Source organism: Corvus moneduloides, chromosome 20 (assembly GCF_009650955.1).
Source record: "Corvus moneduloides isolate bCorMon1 chromosome 20, bCorMon1.pri, whole genome shotgun sequence".
Classification (NCBI taxonomy): Eukaryota; Metazoa; Chordata; class Aves; order Passeriformes; family Corvidae; genus Corvus; species Corvus moneduloides.
In genome coordinates, this window is record NC_045495.1 from 6,067,435 (window position 1) to 6,094,890 (window position 27,456).

Sequence of the window (27,456 nt, forward strand, 5' to 3'; positions counted from 1 at the left end):
CCTTTCCCTTTCCGCCGCGGGAGGAAGTCTCGCGAGAGTTGAGGGCGGGGCCGCGCAGGCGCCTTGCAGGCCGTGGAGGTCGTTGGAGTCACCGGTGCCGCCGCAGCCGCCGCTCGTGCCCGCCGTGCCCGCCATGCTGTCCCGCCTCAGCACCGCCACCGCCCTGCGCCGCGGCATCGCCACCTCCGCACAGGTACCCGCCCACACCGCCCGCACACGGGCACCGCTCCCCGCCGGTCGGGGGGAAGCCCCGCGCTTCCTCCTCGGTTCTCGGGCTGCTGCGGAGCTCGGGGAGGGCCTGGGGAAGAGCCCCAGTGCTGCTCGGTGAGGGGGCTGTGGAGCACAGGCTCTGCCCGGTGAAGGGGTGCAGGGCGGGGATGCAAGCCTGGTCGTTCTCCGTTCTGGGCCTGCAAGGCCAAGGTTGGACGCAGTTCCTCCTCCGGGGCTGCAGGGCTCGGGTGGAGCGCAGGCCCTCGATGAGGGACTGTGAGGCCGGGAGGGAGTCCCGGCCCTCCTCGGTGAGGGGCTGCGGAACCCCGGCTCTCCTCGGCGACGGACTGCAGGGCTCGAGTGGAGCCCAGACCCCTCCTCGGAGAGGGGCTGCGGGGCTCGGGTGGAGCCCGGTGAGGGCCGCACACCCTCGGTGAAGGAGCCCGGGGCCTCAGTGAGGGGACTGTGGAGCCGGGAACCTCCCCAGTGAGGGGCTGCAGGGCTCGGGTGCAGCCCAGCCCCCTCCTCGGAGAGGGGCTGGGGGTGTGTATCGGTGTCGGTGCTGGTGCCTCAGGCAGGGGAGGGGGCGCGGGGAGGTTGCGGAGCGGGGCTGGGCGGCTCGGTGCTTGCTCTGCCCGGTGACACCGCCGTTCTGGGGCAGGGGCCGTGCGGGTCGTGGCCCAGCAACTCCCGCCCTGCTCCAGCCAGCTGTGAGTGTGATAATCCTGTATGAACTCCTCTCTCTGATGGTGTGCAGAGGGTGATGGGTTTGCTGCTTCCTCCCTCTAGTGCAAATATGCCCCTGCGTTGCGAAGGTGTTAAGAACTGAAACTGGCTGGGGTTTAGCAGTAATCCTTCTTGTGCTGAAATCCACTCTGCTGGCCCCAAACCTCTGCTGCTGTGGCTGCATGGATAAGACCGACCTCTAGCTAATGTTAATAGTCCCGGTGGGATGTAAAAGAGTGATTATTGCAGCTATAAAGATGTGCTGTACAGGAGAGCCTTGTCGAAGTCTTTTAATGGGAGCTGTATTTATTAGCAGTGAGGTTTTGACCCCACGGTGTCAGCTCAGTCACAAATGGGGCTCAGCAGTGACTCATGCCAGACTTTGCTTCCTCTTAAGGACTTCTATGCAAAATTATATTTCTTACAATAGCAAGAAATCTGGGCTGAGGTTAGTCTGGTCCAGTTGCTGGGTAGATCATTTCCCATCATAGCACAGTAATTAAGCTGTTCATGAGGGGACGTAGAGCTATTTATTATGGCTTTATCTGGTGATAAAGAATGGCTTTCTCAGCAGTAATTGCTTATTAGATCTCCACAGGAGTTTTCCACCACCTTGGCAGAGTGTTGCACTTTAAGGTTGTTCTGGCCCCTGGAAGTAGCTTTCCTCTTGTGTAGCAACACTGTGCAAACAGGCATTTGTGAGAGAAATTACACCCTGCCAGTACCTGAGTGAGGATAAAATTGGTTCACCAAGCAGCCAAGTAGAGTGGATTTTACTTGATTCTCAGCCACATTATCAAACCTGGAAATTGTAGTCATTTAAAGTTCTCAGTCCTCAATGTTGGGGCATCTGCAGGTGCTATTTTGAATTTACTTCAGGTGTAAACGTTTTCTTCACAATGTGCACAAAATATGCAGTGGTTATTACATTTACTGCAGTCCATTAAATGCATTGATTTGCCAAATGGAAGGCATATTTTTTTGATACTGGCAACATAAACTAGAAAAACTGTGGACCACATTTGCCCTAAATCAGGCCTGGGCCCACAGGGTGGCAGGTATTGGTCTCAGGCAGGCATTTCCCTTGGGAGAAAGGAGATCCTTTGGGTTCCTTTGCGTTAGCCTTGCTTCCCTTTTGAGCTTCAGATCACAAATAACCATTTCCTCCAACTTGTCCTACCAATAAACCTGAAGGATCTCTGGGAGGCTGCTGTGAGGGTCATTTCCTGTAGGCTTAGACTATCAAGTTTACATAGTGCTTGGTAAAAAATTGAGAAATAGAACTAAAATTAAAGAAGGAATGGTGAAATCCCCAAGGTCACTGTTGGGGTAACTGCCAGAACACCTCTACAACGTGTTTGTTGTCTCTTTTGCACAGAACAATGCCAAGGTGGCAGTGCTGGGGGCCTCAGGGGGCATTGGGCAGCCCCTGTCCCTGCTCCTGAAGAACAGCCCTCTGGTGAGCAAGCTCAGCCTCTACGACATCGCTCACACTCCCGGCGTGGCAGCTGACCTCAGCCACATTGAGACCAGAGCCAGTGTCAAAGGTACCATGGGAATGGCCTGTGTTCCACAGGGATCCTCCCAAAGGGGTGGCTGACCCTGAATGCCCCTTGCTTGTGAGGGGAAATCTTCACCCACTGATCCTGAAGCCCAGTATCAATTTAAGTAGCTTTTTCCTCAAGCAGTGAATGATTAATTAAGGTTTAGCTGATTAGATTGATGTGTATGGAGATGAAAATGGGCTGTGGTTGCACTGTTGAAGGGGAATTTGTGGTATCTGGCAGGAAACACTCAGTGAAATTATCTCAAGAGTGTTGAATTTAAAAGTTTGGCTACGAACAGATTTAACACTCCGTGGATGTCCACGTGAATTCCATGTGCTTCTTTTCTCTTAGATTCTGATGAAATCAAAACTTAACCTGCTCATCTTTCTTTTATCTGAAGATCACCAAAAGGTGACATTTTACATGAATGTGCCTGTCTGCAGTTCTTTGGGGGCACTGACTCTAGTGCCAAGGCTTTTGGAGAGTAAATACACATAGCAGGAGGAACTGGGAGTTTGGAAAACAGGTGAATGTGAGATTCTCACCACTCTCCTTCTGTAAGTTTTGAAACAAGGATAAAACATCAAATGGGATCCATCCATAATTGCACTTCTTTGCTTTTCAGCATTGTCTGAATTGAAGGTTCAATTAATAAAAGGACTTGGATGCCTCTGGGCATGATTTTGTACTTCAAAGTGTCAGCTATTTAATAACTGTCAAAAACATAATGCCTGACTGTCTTCCATTTCAGGCTTCATGGGACCTGAGCAGTTGGCAGAATGTCTGAAGGGCTGTGATGTTGTTGTTATTCCTGCGGGAGTTCCTAGAAAACCAGGTATGTTCCCTTTGTTGGAAAGCCCCAGGGCTGCTTTGAAGTGGATCTCTGCAGTTCTGCTACTCAGATGGAGCTGTGTCTCTTGGGGTCTAAGTGGTCTGTTAATGCCCCTGCCCCAGAGCTCCTTGTGGTGTCAGGCAGCTCATTCAGCCTCTCTTAGACTGTTCCCTTTGAAGTGGGCTGGACTGATTTCTGGAGTTCCTACTTGGGGCTGAGCTGCAAAGATTCTTCATGCAAGTGATCCTAAGTCTCCCTTAGTGTTTCTTGTCCCAGAGCAATACTCAAGGCATAAAAACTGGTTCTTTTGTTTCATTTCTCAGCAGAAGAGAAAGAATCCCTTTTGTTTTGTGTCCATTGTACAGCAACTTCTTGGGGCATCGCTGAATAAATGCTGTTAAGCCTTCCTAGAATGTTTCTGACCTGCTCCATTTCCACTCTGCTTTCCCGTATCCTATTAGGAACATAACAGAATTCTAGACTTTAATGCCTAACTCTTCCTGAATCTTCATTTTTCATGGTTAAAGTAGTTGCTGCAATAGAAATGGGGGGGCACTTACACAACCAGCAATATTTTCCACGCAGCAGTCGGCATTTAAACTGTAGTTGTGGAAGTGACTTAGGGAGGAGAATTCATCTTGAGAGCAGTTGTGCTGCTCTGGGCACCACTGGTGTGGGTTGTGTGGTCACAGTGTACTTCAGGCAGCCTCAGTGAAGTCAGTTCTGACAATGGGCAGTTGGGCTGGTTGTTCCTGAAAAGGGCTGATCTCTTTATTAGTGAGAGGAGTTACATTTGGAGCCAGTTCATTACTGCAACTGGACAATTTGTTCTTGATCTGTGAAAACAGAAGCTGATGTGTGTCTGTCCAGAGTAGAATATTGGGTTTTGATTAGATTTCCTGCCCATGATGGTAGCTGTGGGTAACTTACAATCCTGCCCTGGCTGTGTTTTAGGTATGACCCGTGATGACCTGTTCAACACCAATGCCAGCATTGTTGCCTCTTTGACATCTGCCTGTGCAAAGCACTGTCCAGAAGCCATGATCTGTATTATTTCTAACCCAGTAAGTGTTTTCTGGAGACCTTGGAATGTAGAGGAAAAACTTCACCAAATTCCAGACTGAGAGTACAGGAGTAATCCAAATTCCTACTAATTTTCACCAGTATCTTTAAGGTCTGCAGTGTATTTGCAGAAAAGCACTAAAAGCCTGGTTCTACTAACCCGTTTTTCTTGGTATATTTAATTCAGAGGAAACTTGGATATAAAAGTGCTTAATATCTCCAAATCTGCATGACTGGTTATAATGCAAGCCGGTGTATTAGCTGGGATAAAAGCCTTAGCTCGCTGAGGGAGGAGCCTTTGTAATGGGAGTGAACAAATTTATTGTCTTAATGGTTATTTAAAATTAATGATTTTTATTCCAGCCTGGCTGTAAATTGCTCTTCAATTTAGGCATTAAAGTAATTGGCTACAGTTGATTCCAAATTGGAAGTATAGTTCGGGTTGTTAATTGGCCTGTTAAGTTCATGCTAAGTTTATTAAACTGCTTTTATTCAGTGCTTGCCTCTTCTTGCTTGTAGGTAAATTCAACCATCCCAATAACTTCAGAAGTCTTCAAGAAGCACGGTGTGTATAATCCCAACAAAATCTTTGGTGTTACGACACTGGACATCGTCAGAGCGAATACTTTTGTGGCTGAACTAAAGGCAGGTCATGGTTAACATGCAGGGGGAGGGATACTGCCTGCTTTGATCATCAAATTATAAAGAAATGCTTTCAGAATCACTGCAGAGAGCTAAAGGAGCTGGGATTTCTGTGCACCTAGAGGCAAAGGCAATGATTCCTTATCTCCCTTATTTAGAGGAGCCTGAAGATAAGGTTTCTTGCAAAATGTGGTTCAAGAGACTTTGACCTTTCCTTTTCATAGCTGTGCCCTGCAAGTGAGCTACATGTTGACCTTAATTCCCTTGGCATTCCCAACCGTGCCATGCAACCAGAGGAGAGGGTTGAGCTGTAGTGTGTGTTTGCAAGTCAAGCTCTGTGCTGTGTGTCACAGGATACTCTGCAAAGTATCAGGAGCTGTAACAGGTTACTGCTCTTAGTAGCCCTGGTGGTGTTTATGTTGTGCTGCTCTTTATCCAAACCTGCAGTAGTAATATCCTGTGCCTGCATGAAGTGATCAGAGTAACCTAGAGTTCCTCTCTGTAGATGAGGCTTTGTCCCTGGAGTGTAGCTGCCTCTGGAACTCCTGCCCTGTGTGTCCTGATATCCAGGGCAGAGAGTGAAGTGTGGTGTTTTCACTTGTTTTTCTTGCCTGTGTGCTTCAGAAGCTGGAAAGTTTCGTGTTTCCTTTAGGGCTTGGATCCAGCTCGAGTAACTGTTCCGGTTATTGGTGGCCATGCTGGGAAGACCATCATCCCTCTGATCTCTCAGGTAAGTCAGGGTGACAGCTGTGTGTGGCAGCACACTTGTCAGTGTGTTAGGGTTGATGTAAAGTGCCTTTGTGATGGCAGGTAATGTGCTAGGATAGAGCACAGAGAGTCTTCGCTGCTCTCATGGCTGCTTTCCTTCTGGGATGGGATGCAGGATGAGGTGGAAGGCAACAATCTAAATCTGAGCCCCTCTGGGTAGTATAAACAGTTCCAGCTTTCCTCTAAAGGAGTTTGGGACAAGAACTGAGAGGGAGTGTGGGTGTTCAGGTGTCTTGGCACTGTTTGTGACAGGTATCTCATGACAGGAATACCTGGCTTCAGCAGAAAAATTGAATTGATTTTGCTGTGATGGACTGGAAACCACTTGAACCTCCAGCATTGAAAGGCACAGCTCAGGCTGTGCAGGGAGGCCTGTTCAGCTATGGCTGGTAGTCAGTCCCTTCCAGCATCTCAGCCAGGCTGAAATGCAGTTCTAAAGCAGGTGCAGTCTCATGGGGAGATGCTGGGATATGGCCAAGGAGCAATCTGTAACAAAGGGGGAAAAGCTGTGCTCTAAATGGGGAGTAAAGTATCCTTCACAGAAGGATTTTCTTAGGGAATAAGAGCAAGGGCTTTGGAGCAGCTGAATGCTGAGAGGTGCTTTGGTTAAACAGTCTATTGGGACAGACACAGCTGTGCTTAAGCTACTGGCACAGCTGTATGTGAAAGTTCAGTGAATTCCTAAATACTGCTGGGAAACTGGATCGACTTCCAGAATGCCACAGTGACCCGAATATTTACAAGATGGCTTTTTGAAATTCCTAATGCTTGGAGGGTGTCTGTAGTGCACAGGACTACACAGTAGTGAGGAACCATGGCAAGCCCTGGTTTGGCTGTGAAGCTGTGGTTTGTCCCTGAGGAAGCTGGGCACGGCTGGGTTCCTATTCCAGGCCATGCAGTAATCCCAGCCCTGATGACTTTTGCAGCTGGTCAGTGTCACACAGGCTGTGAGCTGGGGAAGCCCATTTGCCTGGTTGAGAACTGTTGGTAACAACTACAGTGATACAAAAAGTATTGTGTGCTTTATGCTAAATCTGGAGGGGTTCTGGTATTGGTAGTAACTTTTTTTTCCCCCCCCCATCCAGTGCACACCAAAAGTGGAGTTTCCTCAGGATCAGCTGGAGAAGCTTACAGCAAGAATTCAAGAAGCTGGCACTGAAGTTGTCCAGGCTAAAGCAGGAGCAGGTGGGTTCTTGAGTAAAGCTTCCAAGTAATTCTTGTTGACTGTCTGTAGGGGTGCAGTGCTCTGCAGTGTAATCTTATTTACAGGTTATGAGCTGCTGGTTGCCAGTCCAACTGCTCCGCTCTGTCAGCTGCTGCCTGGGCTGTGCTACTAGAAACAGCTCAGTATGTGGGACTAAATATTAACTGGTCCCACACCACCTATGACTTTAAAAAGAATCTTCTTTGTCAAATTAAGCTGTTTCTTTTATAAATCTGGTCAGTTAGATAAATGTAGCTGGCCAAAAGCTGCTGCTTTATCCAACTAGCCATGAGCTTGAGGTCAAAGACACTTCATTATTACAGCTCTGTAAACACACCAGTATGGAAACCTTTGATGCTAAAGGAAGTATCAAATTTCAACGTGAGCTGTTCTGAAAGTGGTTTAACTCTTCCAGGATCTGCCACCTTGTCTATGGCCTATGCTGGTGCTCGGTTTGTGTTCTCCCTGCTGGATGCCATGAATGGAAAGCAGGGGGTTGTTGAATGTGCCTTTGTTCGATCGGATGTAACAGAGAGCCCGTACTTCTCTACACCTCTGCAACTGGGGGTATGTCCTTTACATCGTGAGCCTCATAAACAGCAGCTACTGGTTGTGTCATGTGGGTTTTACTCAGTGGTTTCAGTTTAGCTGAATGCCTGCTCTTGCTGGAGTTAACACCTGGGTGTGCCTTTAGGAGTCTGGAATATTTGGGTATGGTATTTGGGCACATAGCTCAGCTTGACAAGGTTGCTGCTGCTTTTATCAGCTCTTAGGCTGCACATCAGTGAATAACCAGCGATTCAGACTTGGCTTAAGAGGTCACGCTTGCCTCAAGTCAGGCCTGTTTACTCTGGGCTTTCATATGATTAACCAGAGTCAGCAATCCTGTCTCCTCAGCTTGATCTGCTACAAGCAAATCTTTCAGAAACTGAGGCACATGGGGAGCTACAGCATGGATTAGCATTAATAGCTTGCTTTCAGGACCTCTGCTGAACTCTGAAAGAAGTGTTCCTTTTGTCACTCATACTCTGGTGGAGTGGTGGAAAGCAATGATGCTGCAGCCCTGTCGTGGCTGCTGGGATGCAAAGGGTGGTGTGTGCTGTCTTAGGGGCAGGCTGTGAGGGGGTGCAAGCAGAGGGATATTAAGAGGGAATGTAGACATCTTGAAAACCTGGGAGTGCCACTCTGAGGCAGTTTGAGATGGCAAGCAAAGGACACACACCAGAGGAGATCTTCCTGCCAGATGGTGGGTCTGGAGTTAGGAAGGATCAATTGGTGTCCGTCTCCTTTTGAATGAGCTGCTGGGTTGGCTTCTGGTTTCACACTTGTGCACAGTGAATGAGAAGTTTGTGAGGGCTGTAGAAGTTGCCACAGATAGTAAGAGGCTTCTGAGGCTTTCCAGGAAGCACAGGGTTGGCAGACTAGAGATGACACAGGTCCCAGGCTGGGTCTGTGTCTCAGCTGGATAATACTTAGAGCTGTTAAGCTACTCTTTAGGTCATTCAATGAATGGTTAATCCTTAAATCCTCTTTCCCTCAGAAAAAAGGAATTGAGAAGAACCTAGGCCTTGGCAAGCTCTCCCCCTTTGAAGAGAAGATGGTTGCTGCGGCCATGTCTGAGCTGAAGGCTTCTATTAAGAAAGGAGAGGAATTTGCAAAGAACTTCAAGTGAAGACTTGACGATGGGGAGGAATTAACTTCCTTAATTTATTAAGGCATCATGTCACTTTACAACTTCGGATTCAAAGCTCACGCTTTGATTGAAGTCTGTCTGTATTAGCTTGATGCTTGTTGCCAGTGCAGAGTCTAATCATCAATAAAACAGCCTCAATTTTTCAGTGTACCCTCTGGAGTTGTCCTGATGTGCTTGTCCTTTGGAAAGTGGAGGCTGTAGGTCTCTGAGAGGTGATTGGTTTCAGCAGGGATGAAATATCCTTGGAAAGTGGGTGAACTGATTACTCCCAGCTCTGCTGCTGCCTGGGTTTGTGCTCCTTGTTCAGCACAGCCTCTGGGAACCAGGTGTGATCAGATGAAGATGGGTGTAGGGGCTGCACAAGGGATAACTGAGTGAAATGATCCCAGAGGTGTTTTTTCTGGAGGTGGCATTACCTCTGTTACCTTGTGTTACCTTAATCTCTTAAGTAATTTGATTTTAAAGGAGTTAGTGAAAGAGCACAGTGTTTGAAACATCAGTCCTGCACTAAGACAATAATTAAACTGCTGAGAGCGACTTCTTTCTAGTTAGGAACAAAAGCCTTGATTTAGCATCTCCATAAATTTCTCTTACATTCATCCTCTTGTGAATATAAAAATAAATGTCTGCGAGAAGATGGTGATGACGAGTTCTGTTGCTGACTTCTTTGAAGGTAAGCTTTAATGAAGGAAGCTATTAATTCACTCTTCCTCCGTGCTCTGCACTGCTTACGCTGCTGCTTTGAATTGCTCTCATCCGTGTAGGTTGAATTCTAAGTTAACCAGACTTTATTTTGATGAGTGAAGGAAAAGCCAAAGCCCAGCACCTCTGGAGGAACTGAGGTGAATGTTGGTTTGAGCCAGAGAACATGAGGTAGTGGCTTATAAGAAAGAATACCTGAAGGTAGTAGGTGCTTTTTGGTCGCTGCCTTTTCTTTTCCTCCCGCTTGTATTTTTTTTCTGAGCTCTCTGAACTGGGTTTGATTTTTTAAATTTTAATTCGTTATCCTTCTGAACCAGATCACACAGTTGTGACTGTTGTCGATGCATGGAGAATAAAGTGCCTGGTTCTTTTCCTGCCCTGTGGAAGATGTGGGCAAGGGGGACAGTGAGCAGCTCTTGTCACTCCTCTGCAGAAATTCAGCGTGTTAAAAGCTTGGTTTCTTTACAGGAATAGTAATGAAATAGAAGCGTTGGCAGTCATTACTCAGCAGGCTTGGAACAAAGTAATTATTAGGTGGTATTAATAGAATTAAAGAATTAAAGATCGTGTTGGAGGGGGGCAGGGGAGGATGTCGGAACTGGAGGACCCAGAGGAGGAGTGACAGGCCAGACCTGGTAAATACGGCAGAGACTGTTTCAAACAATAAATGGAAAGCATTGGCAGGGCTGCTCTAACTGGGTATAGGGGTCTTGCAGGCCTGTCAGCAATTTCAAACCTGAAATGGGCAGCACAGGGTATTAAAAATGGTGTGGATGCGCCTGCCAGAGGTGTGTGTCCCAGTCCAGGGGCGCTGCTCCACAAGGCTGCAGGGAAAGCCTTGCCTTGTAACCAGCGGGACAGGAACACACACTTGAGTTCAAGTCCTGCTATTTTTAATACAGCAGATAGAGCAAATTTCTGAGCATTGGAGACTTTTCAGAATTCGAGGTTCATCGTGTGGCTTAGGTTATTCAATCTTTTCTTGTGTCAGCAGTCCAAACCCAGCAAAGACTGAGGGAATTGCATGGACAAGCAGAAAGCTTTGCTTGTACCAGTAGGGACTCAGAGGCAGCATGGGCAAATGGAGCTGAGGTGGAAGAGGATTGTGTCTCAGCACCTGCTGACTTGCAGGTTCTCCAGGGTCTCCTTCAGATCTCCTGGATGTTAACAAAGTCCCTGCACTGTTTGGATTTTGGGGTTGTTTCTTCTTCCCTGCAATCCTGTGCTGCAATTTTGGAGTTGCAACTATTCCCTGTGCCTGGAAATCTGCTCCCTTTTGGGGAAGGAGACGAGACACCCTTCTTGTGGCTTTCTGCAATGAAGTCAGAGGCCAGAAGGACACTGGCTAAAGGTGAGAAATGGACTTGTGGCGGCATTCCCTGCTCGGTCATTGCTGTCGCTGTGGCTGAGCAGTGCTGTGGTGGGTAACAATCCCTCTGAAGATTGGAGATGGTTTGTAAAGGTGTGGGACATCCCACCCCTTCTCTCTGAGCAGATTCCCTGGAGAAGTAAGGGATCCCTTGGGAGGAGTAGGAATCAGCTGGCTGTACCCAGATAAGCCAGCACTCTGTCCTGGAAATTATTTCCTGGTGCTGTGGCTCCAAGACACTTGACCTTCATCCTCTCTCCTGTAAGTTCTGCAGCAGGGCTGCCCTGCTGAATCACAGCACTCACTCCAGTGCTGGCAGCCTTTGTGTTTACCTCCTGTGGAGGGGAGTGACCAGGTCTGGAGAAGGTGAAAAACCTGCCCTGTGCAGATCTCTTGGGTTTCATCCTTTTTACTGAGCAGACTTTTGTCTTGATGGTCTTTAAGCACCTCTTCCCTTGCAGCATCATTTCTGCACACGGAGCTGCTGCCTCCTCGGGCAGCCCAGCTCTGTGCTGGAGCACAGATGTCAAGATACAGAGGAGATGTGTATGGAGAGTAATAAATAAAGATTCTCCAGATGGCCGTATGTCAGGTCACTCGAGCCCACCTGCTGCTCTGGTGCAGTAGCGTGTTAAATGCAGGGAAGGATAGAACAAGGAGAAAAGCAAATGCTGAATTGGTGTAACTGGGGCCTCATCCTGATCACCCCTGTCCTGGGGGACTTCATATGTGATGACCACAGGAGCAGGCTGGCAGACTTGTGTCCTTTATTCTTGGGAACTCTGTTTTCCCTTCCTGGCTCTGTGCAAGGACCGGTGCTTTGGTGTGGGGGTACAGACCTCCCACCCCGAGCCCCACCTCACCCTGGGAGGCTCTGGGTGCTGAGAGATGGCAGCAGCCACTTGCCTTGGGGTAAGGCTGGTACAGCTGCAGCAGGCATGGCTGAGCCTGAGGACAACTCATGGCATTTTGGTGATATTTAGGAGAAGCAGAAGAAACAACAGTTTAGTGCAGCCTCTGCCTTGCCAAAGGTGGCTGCCTTCCCAGCTCCAGCAAAAGAGCAAAACTGGAGGGGCTGGAGGTACTGCAGGAAGATGCTGGGTGACTATTGCCCTCTCTCAGGACCCCACCTCCAAAATTCATAATCTCCAGTGATTTCTCCCCCCCAAAAAGGTGCCAGGATAGAGAGCTGTTGCTGCCCTTTCCCTTCCCTGGGCAGCCCAGCATCTGCACCACCAACACTAGGGTATCCTGTGCTCAGCCTTGCATTACTGGGGCTGGCAGTTCAGAGCAGGCACCACATCCTCTGCCCAGGAACGGGGAAAGGAGAGGTGGAAACACACCTCGAGGTTGGTTGGGCATGGCTGGGGGCACAGGCAGATCTCCCTCACAGCCAGTTCAGCTTCCCCCTTCCTTCCCAAGGCAAGGCAAGGGGCTTTAACATTAGCAGGAGCATCACAAACCATCTGAACTGCGGATTTGGCTTTGCAGAGGCCTCTCCCCCTCCCCTGGCAGTGTGAAATCACCACCTTTGCATTCCCTGCTCTTGATTTACTGAAATGCCTGAGAGCTCCCACTTGCCTCCTGGGTGCCTCAAAGCAGAGCTGGAGAGCGGCGCCGAGGCGGGAGGGTTTGTTTGCATTTACAGGGAAACCTGTTAATAAAGGAGACCAAAGGGACTGCTCTTTTCCTGGCTGCGGGAACAGATGGCTGGATAACGCAGTGCAATTAATATGCAGGGAGTCCTGCCGGGGCAGGGATTTGATTGCCTGTTAGGAGAGGTTAGCACGCTCAAGCTGAGCTCTGCCACCACACTGCCCATCCCTGGCACCTGCTGCCTGCCGGGACTCCATGGGGACACTGGGACAGATTGGATGGGGTCACAGATGAGACTGTGGGCACTGGACATAGGGCAGGATGCAGCTGGGGGCTCTGGGACAGTGGCAGGTCTCTGCTTCTCCCATGCTGGGTGATGCTCTGGGAGGGTTTGTAAAAGCAAAGGATGGCTCTGGCGATGAATGACTGCTCAGAGGTACTTCCAGGCTGGAAGGGCAACACTGGATCATTCTTTCCTCCTGGACTTGTTACCTCCAGGTTAAGGACATGCCAAGGAAAGCAGCAGGCAGGAGCTCCTGGATGAGCCGAGGGAGGTGGGCACAGGATGTGGGCATCTCCTTGCTGCAGCACAGCATGAGTACAGAACATTTCCCAGGGCTTCAAAGAGTGACCCAATAAATCCACAAGAAGAAAAACTCGTGCCAAGCGCTAGGAGGGTTAGGGAGCCCTGGGGAAGCAGGAAACCCAGCAAACCCACCCCAGCACTGAGCTGGGCCATGTGGCCACATGGTCAAGCCCAAATCGATGGGAGCCTCCAGCCACCAGGCCACGATCGAATGGCCCAAGGTCACCCTGGGCACGCGTGGGGCTGTTCCGATGCCCCGTCCCCATCGTACCCTGGACTCTCACGGGATCGTGGTGCCCCTCAGCCCCTTCCCCTTCATGCCTTTGCTTTGTCCCCCCATTTTCTGGCATTTTCTTCCCTCCCCCCGCCTCGTCGGGGCTGCTGAGCACCATGAAAGCCAGCGCCAGGCTTTGATCAGGGGCTGCTGCCTGTGCCGTGCCAGCAGCACGTTCCCGCACGGCACCGCCACTCCCGGCCGCCCTTTCTTCTGCGTCAGGAGGAGGCTGCTGGAGATGTCGAACCTCAGCACAAATCCTTGCAATTAGGCCTGTTCTGCTGCCTGCCTCGTTTGATCTCCTTTAATTATTTATCGCCTTTTCTTTCTCCTTCTCCTTCCCAAATCCTCGCTTTCTTTCAAGTGATGATTTTCCTCCTCTCCCCCCAGCCGTGGCTGGCTCTGCCTGTTTGCCTGCAATTACCGACCCTTCTGCTCTTTCCATCTCTCCCCTTTTGTTCTCCACCAGATCACCCCTTCTCGCTGCTTTCATGGCTTCACCCTGCCTGGCAGCTTTTTCTCACTGCTTTTCTTGATTTTTCCCATCTGGATGTCTATTGCCTTTCTCCATCCCGTTCCAGGTGTGATTCTGGCTGTGTTTGCTGCCTGTGCCAGCTCTCTGGCTGGGATCCTGCACCCTGGGCTGGGCTATGCTCCATGTCCCACTGCTGTTTTCCCGGGCTACTGGTCAAACCCTGGTGTGGTCCTGCTACAAAGCCCTGGCTCCTGGCCAAGACCAGGAAATGGGGCTCTTGTCCATCCCCTCCCTATGCCAGGGTCTCCCCGTGCTGTTTTTTCATCCCTCATCTCCTTTGTTTCCCAGGACCTGATGCATTATTCAGGGCTGCGGACGCTGCGGGGTGTTGGGAAGATAATGGTGCTGCAAAGGGCATGGGCTCACCCTGGCGATGCTGGATTTTCCTGTCATGGGCTGTTTTCCCTCTCCAGCATTAAACCAGGAATAATCCTGACCGTGCAGGAGGTTCCTCCTAGGAGGTGACGTCTGCTGTCAGCCCGGGGGGAACACGGGACAAAGGTAGGGGCAGGGGAAGGCAGCAATGGCCCTGGCAGTGCTCCAGGGGCTGCACCTCCCTAATCCAGCCCCACTGCTTGGCTGGAGTTTAACAGAGACACAGGTCCAACACACAGCCACTTGTTTGTGTAGTCCCTACAGGAATAACGGATGCAGGATGTAGGTTTTGCTCAGCAGATGTTAACCCTGTTTGCATCTGGGCACCGTGTCCCCCCCAGCTGGATCTGTCCCCATGGCCTGCTGCCACCTCAACCCTGTGCACAGGGACAGAGAGGAAGGGATGGAGTGATTTTGGGCTGGTGTTGCTGGCAGCATTTTGGTTCCTGGGTCTGTCGTCCCTCAGGAAACAGAGCATCACTCAGCTGCCACCAATTGTGGAGACATCCCCACCAGGACAGGCCTCTCCAGGCTTGGCTGCCCCCCCAGAAAACTCCCCTCAGCCCCCAGCTCTGGCTGCCCATCCCTGTCTCTGCAGCAACTCCCTCCCCAAATCCTGCTCCAAGGCCAAATCCCCCATGGAGTGACAGCCAGGTGGGTTTTTTTGGGGCTCTGCTTGGGAACCTGCAGCCACATTCAGGAGGGTGCTGTGGTCACATGGGACGCAGAGCCCAGGCAGTGCAGGGGAAACTGAGGCAGGGGTGGGACTGGGTGTCCCCAGTCAGGTGCCTTTGGTGTCCCTGGCAGAGCAGCCGGGGTGAATTCAGAGTGATTTGGGCAGCTAAGCCCCGGCCATGACCACACCAGGCAGTTTTGAGGTGGCTTAGGGGTGGTTTGGGAGCTTTCCCCCTGCTCCGGTTTCACCATTTCTTGGCCGCCAAGGAGGGCCAGTGCTTGGCATCACTGAAGGAAATGAAAATTAATTATGGGCTCGTTAGCACCGACTCATTACCTGAGCTGCAGCACTGGCCATCCCAAGGCCCCTGCAGCTGCTGGGATTGGGGTGCTCCGGGTGCTCCCAGGCAGGGCTGGGAGGCACTGGGCTGGCCCTGGGGAGCACTGGGGGTAATCATGGTGAGGAGGTAAGGGGTGGGATGAAATTCAGCGTGGAATATGGGATGGGGTGTGATTCAGAGTAGGGTATGAGATGGGATACTGGTAGAATACGGGATGGGATGGGATACAGGGTGGGATATGGGATTTAGAATAGGATCTAGAATGGGTTGGGATATGGGATGGGATGCAGTGTGGGATATGGGATGGGTTGGGATTCAGGGTAGGTTATGGGATGAGATGGAATGCAGAAAGGGATGGGATACAGAGTGGGGTACAGGGTGGGGGTGTTTCTGGCAATTGCATCCCCCAGGCATGAACACCCCATGGCAGCCTTGAAGGGGAGGTGGAGGGGCACCGGAGAGAGCCATGAGGTGTTGGAGGATTGGGGCAGAGGGTTGTACGATAGCGGGGGTGTGGAGGGGCTGTGGGGTGAGGCATGAGGGGCTCCATGGAATGATGAAGGGTGGGTTGTGGAAGGATGGAGGGGGCCTGTGGGAAGGATGGGGGCCTCTGTGGAAGGAATTACGGCAGAGCTTTGTAAAGGGTGGAGGGGGCCTGTGGAAGGATGAGGGGCTATGGAAGGGCGGAGTGCACTGTGGAAGGATGGGGGGCTGGGGAAGGATGGGGGACTCTGTAAGGACGGGAGGCTGTGTTAGGATGGGGGCTCTGTGCAGTGAGGGAGGGGCTGTGTGAGGACGGGGTGCTCTGAGCAGTGAGAGGAGGGCTGTGTAAAGATGGGGCTCTGCAGAAGGACGGGGTGCTGTGTGTAAGGACGGGGTGCTGTGTGTAAGGACTGGGTGCTGTGTGTAAGGACGGGGTGCTGTGTGTAGGGACGGGGTGCTGTGTGTAAGGACGGGGTGCTGTGTGTAGGGACGGGGTGCTGTGTGTAAGGACGGGGTGCTGTGTGTAGGGACGGGGTGCTCTGTGTGTAAGGACGGGGTGCTGTGTGTAAAGGATGGGGTGCTGTGTGTAAGAACGGGGTGCTGTGTGTAAGGACGGGGTGCTGTGTGTAAGGACGGGGTGCTCTGTGTAAGGACTGGGTGCTGTGTGTAAGGACGGGGTGCTGTGTGTAGGGACGGGGTGCTGTGTGTAAAGGACGGGGTGCTCTGTGTAAGGACGGGGTGCTGTGTGTAAAGGACGGGGTGCTGTGTGTAAGGACGGGGTGCTGTGTGTAGGGACGGGGTGCTCTGTGTGTAAGGACGGGGTGCTGTGTGTAGGGACGGGGTGCTGTGTGTAAAGGACGGGGTGCTCTGTGTAAGGACGGGGTGCTGTGTGTAAAGGACGGGGTGCTGTGTGTAAGGACGGGGTGCTGTGTGTAGGGACGGGGTGCTGTGTGTAAGGACGGGGTGCTGTGTGTAAGGACTGGGTGCTCTGTGTAAAGGACGGGGTGCTCTGTGTAAGGACGGGGTGCTGTGTGTAAGGACGGGGTGCTCTGTGTAAGGACGGGGTGCTCTGTGTAAGGATGGGGTGCTGTGTGTAGGGACGGGGTGCTGTGTGTAAGGACGGGGTGCTGTGTGTAGGGACGGGGTGCTGTGTGTAGGGACGGGGTGCTCTGTGTAAAGGACGGGGTGCTCTGTTTAAGGACGGGGTGCTCTGTGTAAGGACGGGGTGCTCTGTGTAAGGATGGGGTGCTGTGTGTAGGGACGGGGTGCTGTGTGTAAGGACGGGGTGCTGTGTGTAGGGACGGGGTGCTCTGTGTAAGGACGGGGTGCTCTGTGTAAGGATGGGGTGCTCTGTGTAAGGACGGGGTGCTCTGTGTAAGGATGGGGTGCTGTGTGTAAGGACGGGGCGCTCTGTGTAGGGACGGGGTGCTGTGTGTAGGGACGGGGTGCTGTGTGTAAAGGACGGGGTGCTGTGTGTAGGGACGGGGTGCTCTGTGTAAAGGACTGGGTGCTCTGTGTAAAGGACGGGGTGCTCTGTGTAAGGATGGGGTGCTCTGTGTAAGGACGGGGTGCTGTGTGTAGGGACGGGGTGCTCTGTGTAAGGACAGGGTGCTCTGTGTAAGGACGGGGTGCTGTGTGTAAGGACGGGGTGCTGTGTGTAGGGACGGGGTGCTGTGTGTAAGGACGGGGTGCTCTGTGTAAGGACGGGGTGCTGTGTGTAGGGACGGGGTGCTGTGTGTAAGGACGGGGTGCTGTGTGTAAGGACGGGGTGCTGTGTGTAGGGACGGGGTGCTGTGTGTAAGGACGGGGTGCTGTGTGTAAGGACGGGGTGCTCTGTGTAGGGACGGGGCTCTCGGAGCAGCGCGGCGCGGGGCGGTGCGGGTGCGCCCTCCGGCCGGCAGGCGGCGCTGCGGGCTGAGGCCGCTCCGTGTCCGCGGCGGCGGCGCTCTGTGTCGGGCGGCTCCGTGTGCCGGAGCTGTCCAGCACTTCAGCAGGGGCCGCGCCGGGGCCGCGCGGGAGGGGCCGCGGCCGGCGGGACCCCCGGCGCTCACCGGCACCCCCGGCACCCCCGGCACCCCCGGCACCCCCCGTGGCCAGCAGGAACCCAGCGGGGCCGGGCCCAGCGGGACGGCGGGGCGAGGTGAGGCGCGGCCGGGCCCGGGGCTGTCGGGCCGGCACCCGGCGGGGGTGAGGGGGGGGCCCGGGGGGCGGTGGGGCCCCGCTGGGCACTGAGGGGAGCTCTGGGAGGTGCGGGAGGTGCGGGAGGACGAGGCCCCCCCACCCAGCCGGTGATGCTCGCTGGGGGCAGGGGGGTGAGGACCCCCAGGGATGGCGACTAGAGGTGCGTTGCTCCTCAGGGGGCTGGGAATTGGGGTCTCCAAAGCGACATGGATGGAAGGGGTGGGTAAGGCGTGCATCGTATTGTGGGTTCTGGGACGGCTGGGGACCTCACCGAGAGGGGTGTGCCAGGGATGTCCCCCCGTGAGGTTAGATGCTCCTGGGGGTGTGGGATGGGGCGAGGAGTCTGGAGATGAGGTGCTTTTTGGGGCACGGGGGTCCCTTCAGGGACGTGGATGTGCTGGGGGCTCCCTGGTGCTGGGGGAGTGGCTGGGGGGGCACCCACATCCCTCTTTTCCATGCTGTGGGGAGCCAGGCTGGACTGGGACAGTGGGTGACCCTCAGCAGCAGGTTTTTGGCTGGGAAGGACGGGACAGTGCTGAGCCCTCAGCTGGTGCCTTGTGTGGTACAGGCGGGAGACGAGGCTGAGACAAGCCCCTGCCTCTGCTGCGTGGACCCCCAGGCTGTGCTGGGGAGGGTTTGGCTGATGAGATTTCAAACCCTGCGGGTGTTGCACGAGGGAAGGAGAGGGGCAAGGCTTGGCAGCGGGGAGCCACAGCAACGACTCAACCGCTCGTCTTTTGGGAGCGTTTTGTGTTTCTCCTTCCCAGATCAGGTCTGTCCCCAGGGATGTCCAGGCAGTGCCACGCAGGGGGCTGGTGGTGAGGGGTCAGGCTATGGCTCAGGAGGCACAGGTGGCTTTCAGAGGACACAGGTTCATTCATTCCCTCCAGAGCGAGATTTCAGACTGGATGTGTCTTGGTTTGCCTGTGTTCCCACTGCTGTAGGGGGGTCACCTGGGGGCTGGCAGCATTTGGAGGTGTCTCAGGTTGGTGAAAAATGTCAAGGACCTTCTCCAAGGGTGCAGGTGCTCATGCCCTGGTTGGTCTCCTTGCCCTGGCATGTGGATTCTTCTCTGGCAGGAGCACAGGGACACCCCTGAGGGGGGGGATTTTGGGGACAGTGTTTGTGTCCAAACACACATCGTCATTTCTCTGTCCCACTGCCGGCGTGGCCTCACACAACACCACCCTCTGTGTCTCACCTGCTTTCCCTAAATTCCTCTAGCATCCCACCTGCCTCCCCTTGCCCCAGGACTCATCCTGGCAACACGTGCAGGGAACGTCGGGGGCTTTCAGAGCCAGAAGTTGGGCAGATTTTAAGGGAACCTTTGGTCCTTGGTCGCTGTTGGGAATGGCAAGCAGGGGTTTTGCCAGGCAGAGGGGTGCAGGGGTCTTGGTTGGCTTTGTCCCTGGTGCCAAGAAAATGATGCTTTTTCCCTGGACAAAGGGTCTCATGCCCCAGGGGCCAGATCCAGTTGTGGGTGGATATGTGGCAGCGGGTCCTGGAGGCTGCTTGAAGAGGAAGCAGAGGGTGCTCACCCCGTATCTCTGGGCAGGGGATGCCTGCGGGGTGCAGGTCACCCTAAGGGCTTAGTCCTTATGCTGAGGGCCTGCCGGATGTGGGGGTCCCCAGTCCCTAAAGCCCTTTCTCCTCCTCCTCCTTCCTGTCTCCCAACTCCCGTTTTCCCCGGCCAGGTGGCCCGTGGCTTATATAACGTGCTCAAACCCCGGAATAGCTCCTCCCGTTACACAACCACCCAGGCAGCCACGGTGGGGGATGGTGAGGGGGATTCCCAGCTGGATGCTCCCCCTGCACTGGCCGTGACCCCCCTATACCTGCAGCACTCAGCCCCAGGGGTTGTTCGCTGGGATTGTGTCCCCATTGGGGAAGGTGACCTCATTGTGGCAGTCATCCCCCTGCTCCTCCATGTGCTCAATAATTGCTTTTATTTGTAGTAGAGTTATTACTCCCCTTCCTCAGAGGGGTGATGGGCCTCGGGCTGACTGTGCCTCTTCCTGACTCCTTGCCCAGCAAAGCAAATGGCCCAGGTGCAAAACCTGGGGCGGCTGTTTCCCCTCTCCATCCCCATTCCTTATTTAAGCACCTCCTGTTTGGGGTAGGTCTGGCAGGGCATTCCCAAGGGGATGAGGAAAGTGTGACCAGAGGGGCACAGGGCTGGGGATCCCATAGGAAAACCCATCACCTGGATCCACTGCCTCTCCACTCGGCATGGGGGGATGTGCTCCTCCTTTCCCTCATCCCTGATTCAGGAATGGGGTCACCGCATGGGTCCTGGGGCTGCTTCCTATCGTGGTGTGACCCCTTTCCCACCAGCTCTTCTCCAGCCAGAGCTGAGAATGGAGCTTCTCAACAGCCAACAGCCCAAGGGGTTCAGGCTGGGGGGGCTTCAGCCACGGCATTTTGGGGATGGGGGTAACTCCTGGCTCCTCACCCTCCATTGTGCCTTTTTCTCTGGATCTTCTCCAGGGGATCTCTGTGCCCACACCCCTGTGTGATGCTTGTCTGGTGGGGGGCCAGTCCCCAAGCTTGGCTCCCCCATCCCTACATCCCCAAGCCAGGAAGGAGCCCAGTTGCTTAGCAACTGTTTAGCTTCTCCACCAGCCTACTCATCTATTTTAAAATATATATATATATTTTTATATATGTATATATATATCTGCACAGACGTAGGTATGCACAAGCAGCTGCAGCTCCTGACCCCCTAGCCAGCATCCATATATTCTTTACTAATTGCTTTAAAGTCTGTGAGGTGTCAAATTTTGCTCGGGCAGCTGTAGAAAAGGATGCCCCGGGCTTGGGAAAATGGGTGGAAGCACTGCAAGGGCTGTCACCAGCCCCTTCCCACTGCCCCTTCCCACGGGCATCGTCCCTGTGGCTTGGGACTGGAGGACAGCACTAACAAGCCCTGGAATGGCCACACTTTTAAAGCTAGATTTGCCTTTTTTCCTTATTCTTGAAGGTCTGACTCATGGTTTTTGGCACTGGAAGGCAGCTCTGGAGAAGGTCAGCCCAATTAATGGCAGCAACCCCGGACTTTTCCTCCTTGTAACTCCAGCTGGGTGTTTAGAGGAGGCCGACTGCCTGGCCTCCTCTAAATAATATAAAAACATAAAAAATATGTTCTGGCATATTTTGTGTCCTGAAAAAAAAGATCTTCTCCAAGTGTCACCACAGCACAGACAGGGAGCAGCCTGGGATGGGGCTGTACGTGCTTGGGGACAGGGTTATGGTTTCAGTTGGTGGTGGTATGTCCTGATGAGATCCCAACAGGCAGGAGAACATGGGTACCACCCCTCTGAGCTTCTCTGGAGTGACTGGAGCATCCTCATCTCACCCGGGCTGTTCCTGGCATGTTGGGGCCGAGCTCTGGCACGCTCAGTGCATGAGTGGTCCAGGGAGCCGCCGTGCTGGGCTCGCTGCCCACATCCCGTGCCCGCATCCCGGCACGCGGGCGCTCACGGCCGCCCCGGCTGGTGCAGCTGGATGTGGCGAGAATTAATGGAGCACCAGCCGGAGGCGGCTTTAATTAGCACCGAGGCACGGGGAGGGGGCAGGATGCCCGGGGACCGCTGCGGCCTTTCCCCAGCGAGAGAGAGATGCCGGGAGAGCGTCCAAGCACCCGGGAGAGCATCCAGGCACTGCCGGCCCCCCCCGCTGCCATCCCCGCTCCCCCCGGGACGCGGCTCCATCCGCAGTACGGCGGCAGGGCCCTGCGGCGACGGCTGCTCAGCGCCGGGGGCTGCGGGCATGGCCCGGGGGCTGAGCGGGGCCAAGGGGGGATTTCAGCAGAGCCGGCTGGGAAGGGGCTTGTTCTGGGCTGGGAAGTAAAAAGGCCAAAGCAGTTTGGTGAAATAACTCTCTTTTCCCCATCATTTTGCTTCTTTCTTTTCGGGCTGGAGTTCTGAACCCGTGAGCTGGACAAAGCCCAGGTGGGACAGCCCCAGGGCTGGGACATGGGGACGGTCACATCCTGGGGCCACCCCACTCCAGCCCACAGGGAGTGAGCTCTGTTCACAGCTTGGCTGGAAACCAGCAGCCCCAAAATCTGGCAGGATGGCGGGGCTGAGCCTTGCACCCCAAGCTGGCAGGGTCTGGCCTGGCTGTGTGACAGGGGCACAGCACAGAGTGTCCGTCCTTCTGTCTGTCCTGGCAGTCACCGAGCTGGCACTGTGGGTGCCCAGGTCCTCCACACCTTGGGTGTGATGCAGCATGGCTGGGAAGGGAGGGAGAGACCCAGGCATGGGATGGAGGATGGTGGTGGAGGGTGAGGCGGAGGAGAATAGAAAATAGGGATGAAGATGGAAGATGGGGATGAGGAGAGTGGAGAATAGGGATGAGGATGGTGAATGGGGATGAGAATGGTGGATGGGGATGGAGAATGGGGATGAGGATGGTGGATGGGGATGAGGAGGAGGAAGGGGATGAGGGGGAGGATGGGGGATGAGGAGGAGGATGGAATTTGGGGATGAAAGTGAAGATAGGGATGGAGGATGAGGATGGAGGATGGGGCATCTCTGAACACTTCCAAAAGCTCTAATCCAGGCATCAGAAAGCACCTGCAATCTGAAAAGCTGGATTGACCTCCCCAAGGCCCAAGGTGGCGCGTGGGAGGAGGATCAGCATCCCAAAAACACGTGGGCGAATGCCTGGTTAATATGGGAAGAGAGGGATTTGCTCAGAAGTCTCCAGCCCATGGTGCCAGGGGGTTTGAGCCCTCCTGGGTGGCAGTAAGGGAATTTAGGAGGTGGGAATGAATGCCAGCAACTGTCTCCAGCTACATCCTGCAGCCTTTGGGAGTCTATGGAGACACAGAGCTCTCCCCAGGATGTCTCCTCTCCCTCTGGGCGAGGCAGCCAGGCAGCGGCTGCCAGTGATTGATGTTTTGTGGGTAATTACTGCAGATAATGAAATATTTAACCATCATCTTTATTATCGGGGTAGTGCTGAGCCAGGCAGGAAACCACTGCTATTTGGACAGGGCTGTGCTGGGGGGTTTGGTGCTGGTTTTGGTGCTGGCAGAGCCGGGTGGTCCCTGTGTGGTGGCCGATGGATTGAGGTTGTGGTGGTGGCAGCCACTCTGTGTCTCTGAGCTGTCCCCTGCGGGTGCAGGGCATTGCTGGGGTTCTCCTTGCAGGGCAGGGAGAGCACAGACCCAGCTGGGGAGCATGGGCTCCCTCTGTCCTTGTCCCCATTGTCACCAGCAGTGTAGGGCTGGCTCTGTTTGGCACCCAGGGATTTTGCCTGGGGCCCCTTTGGAGAGCTGGGGGAGGGTTGTGGCTGGGTTTTTCCCATTCCTTTGTTTCCCTGCCCGTGCTGTGGCTGAGGCAAGGGGCTGGTGGCAGCTCCCATGGTGGATATTGCTCAGGGCTGAGAGACCACTGGGATGTCCATCCCCAGTCTGGGTCCACCTTCCTGGCCCTAGGTGCAAGGGGGATTTCACCAGCTCCATCCTTTTCATGGAAACAGGGAGCATTTCCTGGTGGATCTGCACACCTCCCCCACCACGCAGCCTTCTCCCACAGGTACTGATCCAGCTGCCAGTTTATCTCCATCTACCTGCCCAGCTCTGTATCCCACACACTCTCAAGGTTTCTCAGCAATGAATTTATCCACTGCTGGGCTCAGGATAAAATGAATTCCCACTGGGGACAAGCAAGCAGAGGCTGCTGCAGGAAACATCCTCTCCTTTCCCCTCTCCTTCCCTGAGCCCCTCTCTGGGGGAAGGTTTCTAAGTGGGGAGCTTCCCCCTTTCCCTAATTTCCTTCCAGGTTTTTGGCTTCATGTCCTGATGGGAGAAAGAGGGAGAGGAGCCCCCAAGGCAGGTTTTCCTGCAGCATCTCTCTGGAGCCACCCTGGGATATGGAGGGGGCTGGGTTCAGGGTGGGCAGGGAGGGTTGAGCAGGGCTGTGGGGTGTCATGGGGTTTGAAATGTGGATGCTGCAGGCAAGGGGGGACCGAGGGATCCTCCAGGAGCAGGGATGAGCATCCAGGAGTGCAGAGCCCTGGCTGGCTCCTGCTACACCAGCAGGATCTCCCCTGTGCCTCTGCGGAAATAAAGGCTGCTGGCTCCTCTCTGCGTGGTAGTAATGAAGGGAAAAAAATGGGAAAAAAGCTTTGTAATTAAGCACTCAGCTGCTGTCCTCCCTGGGCAGGCTTGTCAGGAGATAAATGACTGTGTGGGGTGGCCAATGGCAGCGGGAAAGTCAGGGTTGTCCTTTGGGGATGCTGTGGGGTGGGAGAAGCCTTCTGGCCAGGTTGGGATCCCCACCACACCAGGGAGGGCTCCGAGGTGTTTCCTCTCCTCAAATAGCAAAGAAACATGGCCAAAGCCCCTCGTGGGTGATGTGCATTCCGACCCTGGCTCTGTCCCAACTGACATAGCCATGGAAAGCTCTGAATTGCCTGGTGTTCTGGTGGAATGGCACACTGGGAATGGCAAAACTTTCCTGGGCTCGAAACAGTGCGGATCAGTCCATGGTCCATCTGCCCTTCATGCCTCTACTGGGCTTAGGGATCCCTCCTCCCCTTGGCCAGTGTTTGCCCCATCCTCCATGGGCAGCGTACGGATTGGCTGCTTCCCACATAGGAGATGACGTGCAGCCAACACCCATCCTTGGAAAAGCCTCTCCAGCAGGATCCCTGGGATAGGAACACCTCAGAGAAGTGGCTTCTGGCAGAAGCTGCATCTCCAAGCCCAAATCCAGCTTGGAGAGTGAGGCAGGATGCTCTGCCTTTGCTCCTGGTCGTTTCTCTTTGTGTAAAACCCCTGTAAAGCCCAGGTGGTGCCTCTGCAGCCTGGTGGAGCTGGTGGTTAAGGCAGCACATCTCCAGTGGGAGCATCCCATGCTCAGGAGAAGGCTGGAGTGCTGGGCAGAGGCGCTGGGGCATGGCAAGACAACAGGGACAGTGAGGAATGGGTGCTCAGCCATGCGCAGATGGCCTGAGGGCGCTGAGACAGGGCTGTGTCTGTCTGGTTGATCCAGGAGATTTGGGAGCATCTCCTCCCTCAGGCTCGAGGAGCATCAGCCGGAGCCTCAGCATGGCAGTGCTGCTCGGGAATGGTTGTCCTCTTCCGAGGGGTTATTTTTGGAGCAAAGTGAGGACACATTGACTGTGGTGGTGGAAGGAGGAGGCAGAGACACGTGAAGGTGAAGGAGCAAGGAGAAGGCAGCGGGGCAGAAGCTGGTGGGGATCCTCATCTCCCCTTGCAGCCCGCACTGGGCCACGGCAGAGGGTTCCAGGTCATGGCCCAAGGGCATCAGTAGGTGTTTGCTGCCTGAGCCAGACATCAGGATGTCCCACCACTGCAACCAAACGGGCCAGTGCAGCTGGGAAATGCAAGGGGATATCTGAGGTCTTTGTGTCCATTCCCCTGCTGATGGGGACAGTGTCCCTAGAGGACTGTGAGGATGGATACCTCCCCCTGCTCCAAACCCCCAGTGGCTGACAACGGGGTCCATGGGGCTGGGAGGGACCCCTGCCCACCTGTCCTGCTGCTGCTGTATAGTCCTGGCTCCCACAGACCCACACTTGGCCAGGTTTTTCCGGTATGAGGCTGGAGCAGAGCGTCCTCCTCTCTTTCCTGGGAGCTAGCCCTCTTAGCATGGTGATGGGAGTACCCACAGCCTTGCTTTGAGGATGAGGAAACTGAAGCAAGGTGCAGGGAGATCTCCCAGTCACTGTCCCCACCAACCTGCTTTCAAGACTGATTTTGCCCTCAGGTCTTTAAAAGGTCTCCTCGTTGTCGTGGGGTGAGAGGAGAACCAGGGCAGGGATTGACCCTGACTCTTTCTCTCCCTCCCAGGCGATCATGGCTCTCTACAACAATGGGGCTGATGTGCCTTCGCCCCAGGAAGCCTCCAATGGCTTCCCCCAGCCCGGTGCCTCAGGAACATGGCACAAGGGCGAGGAGGAGGTGCGGCTGGTGGAGCCCAGCATGGTGAAGAAGGCTCACCGGGAAATCCTGGACCATGAGCGCAAGCGGCGGGTGGAGCTGAAGTGCATGGAGCTGCAGGAGATGATGGAGGAGCAGGGGTGAGTGGCGGGGACATCAGGGTTGGGATCCTTCTGACCTGTTTGCACCTTGTTCTCTCCCTTTAAAATGTACCTTGATGTGGCAAATGTCCCCATTTGGAAGTAAATCCACTTTTGGGTGAATCAAACAGCTTTGATGGGTTGGTCTGTGGAGGGAAATGCCTCCAAATAATGCAGACCTAGGAGTTCATCCACTTTCCCTGCTTGGAAGTTTGGGATCCCAGCTTGTCCTGCAGGTAAAGCTGAAGCAGGAAGGAGGAGTGAAGTTTCTCATGGTTGCACAAGTCATCAGTGCCACCTACCCTGTGCCCCACCTGCCTGGATTGTGAGATCCCAGAGGAGAGCTGTCATTCGGTCACAGGAGAGGCTGTTTTGGGGCTTCATTTTGTCCCGTCTTCCTTCTCCTCCCCAGTTTTGGGGCGATAGGACCCCCTGCCCCCATCCTGCCAATGCCATGGCCAGGCACTGCAAGCTGCTCCCCAGCCTTTGCTCTCCCCTTGGGAAACAAAGGGCTACGGAAAAACCCAAGGGGCTGAAGAACATCCCTTCCTGGGTGGGCAGGAGGGACTGGGGGGCCAGAAAGGAAACCCCCCCATCCCTGCCAGACATGGCTGTGCTGTCTCTGGCAGCAGCCAAACATCCTGATCCCTCTGACAGCTCTCTAAAACCTGATGGGTGGAGCAAATTCTTCGGCACACTTGGGTAGACGGGGACTGGTATCAGCTGGGAGCTGGGGAGAAGGAAAATGGATTGAGGGAAGGCTTCGCCAAGGCTTTCATTAAGAGTGCAAGCGTGACCTAGAATTAAATTGTCTCACACAGACTGGAATAATGATTGTGCCTAATTTGTCATTATGGAAATAAATAAGGCTGACCTGGCGCTTTGGGGAGCCCAGAGCCTCCTGTCGGGTTCCCGAGCTCTAGTAGGGATCTTACTACTGGTAGTATCATTACTGCAATGGGTAATAGCAACACTGCAACCAGGATTGTTGTTATTGCTATAATTGCTTTGCTGTTATTAAGGCTATTAATAACACTGATGATGGCGATACGCCGAAATGATAATATAATTAGAGTAATAATCTTGGTCAACCTGCTTAATCCTCCGCCTGCTCTTCCCCTCCACACAGGGGCTTTCCAGCGGGGGTTCCATGAGAAGGGATTTGCACCCCTGAGGTTTCTGCCTGGACCAGGGGCAGCCTCCTGGCCATGGCCTTGGGGGAGTTGTTGATGAGGGCAGACCCCCAGGATGGATGTGAGTGTCAGCAGAGGGGGTTCTGCAGGGATTTTAGCACTCCCTTGTTTCCTTAAAGGCGGATGGCCCCTCCTGCCTGCGCTGTAGCTCGCTCCAGGCTGCCTGCAGCGTTATTCCCTGCCTGCAGGCTGGATTCCTCGTCCAGAAAAGAAGTGTCAGCAAATTTTCTTTCTTTCCCAAATCCATTCTGTATGTTAAATGCAAAAGGAAACCCCCTCCAGCGGGGTTATAAGCAGCACCAGGGGAATGCAGGAAGGAAAGGGCTGGTGCTGCTCCTGCCTCCATCCCTGGATGTGGTGGGGAGTTCCTCGCCTTGGCCTTCCCCCACAGATTTGCTAATGGCCCA

General features: G+C 54.0%; 2 protein-coding genes across 2 annotated transcripts in view; both read left to right on the top strand.

Moving 5' to 3' along the window:
• Positions 1 to 11: 11 nt before the first annotated feature.
• Positions 12 to 8,839, top strand: MDH2 (malate dehydrogenase 2). The gene is made up of 9 exons (XM_032129632.1): positions 12 to 193; positions 2,315 to 2,483; positions 3,235 to 3,318; positions 4,270 to 4,379; positions 4,897 to 5,022; positions 5,672 to 5,749; positions 6,873 to 6,972; positions 7,407 to 7,558; positions 8,532 to 8,839. Exons 1-9 carry the CDS (start codon positions 134 to 136, stop codon positions 8,661 to 8,663), a joined length of 1,011 nt encoding a protein of 336 aa, XP_031985523.1. The 5' UTR covers positions 12 to 133; the 3' UTR covers positions 8,664 to 8,839.
• An 8,814-nt stretch (positions 8,840 to 17,653) lies between these two features.
• SRRM3 (serine/arginine repetitive matrix 3) overlaps positions 17,654 to 27,456 on the top strand; it is a 29,191-nt gene continuing 19,388 nt past the window's right edge. Inside the window, exons 1-2 of the mRNA XM_032130179.1 lie at positions 17,654 to 17,760; positions 25,627 to 25,856. Coding sequence (XP_031986070.1) covers positions 25,633 to 25,856 — 224 coding nt within the window. The 5' untranslated portion in view covers positions 17,654 to 17,760; positions 25,627 to 25,632. The remainder of the gene's footprint in view (positions 17,761 to 25,626; positions 25,857 to 27,456) is intronic.

Excerpts from the sequence above, each read along its gene's own strand:
- MDH2 (XM_032129632.1), top strand. The coding sequence starts at position 134 with ATGCTGTCCCGCCTCAGCACCGCCACCGCCCTGCGCCGCGGCATCGCC. Across the intron at positions 4,380-4,896 it reads TCTGTATTATTTCTAACCCA|GTAAATTCAACCATCCCAAT; the intron begins GTAAGTGTTTTC and ends TCTTGCTTGTAG. Across the intron at positions 5,750-6,872 it reads TCATCCCTCTGATCTCTCAG|TGCACACCAAAAGTGGAGTT; the intron begins GTAAGTCAGGGT and ends CCCCCCATCCAG.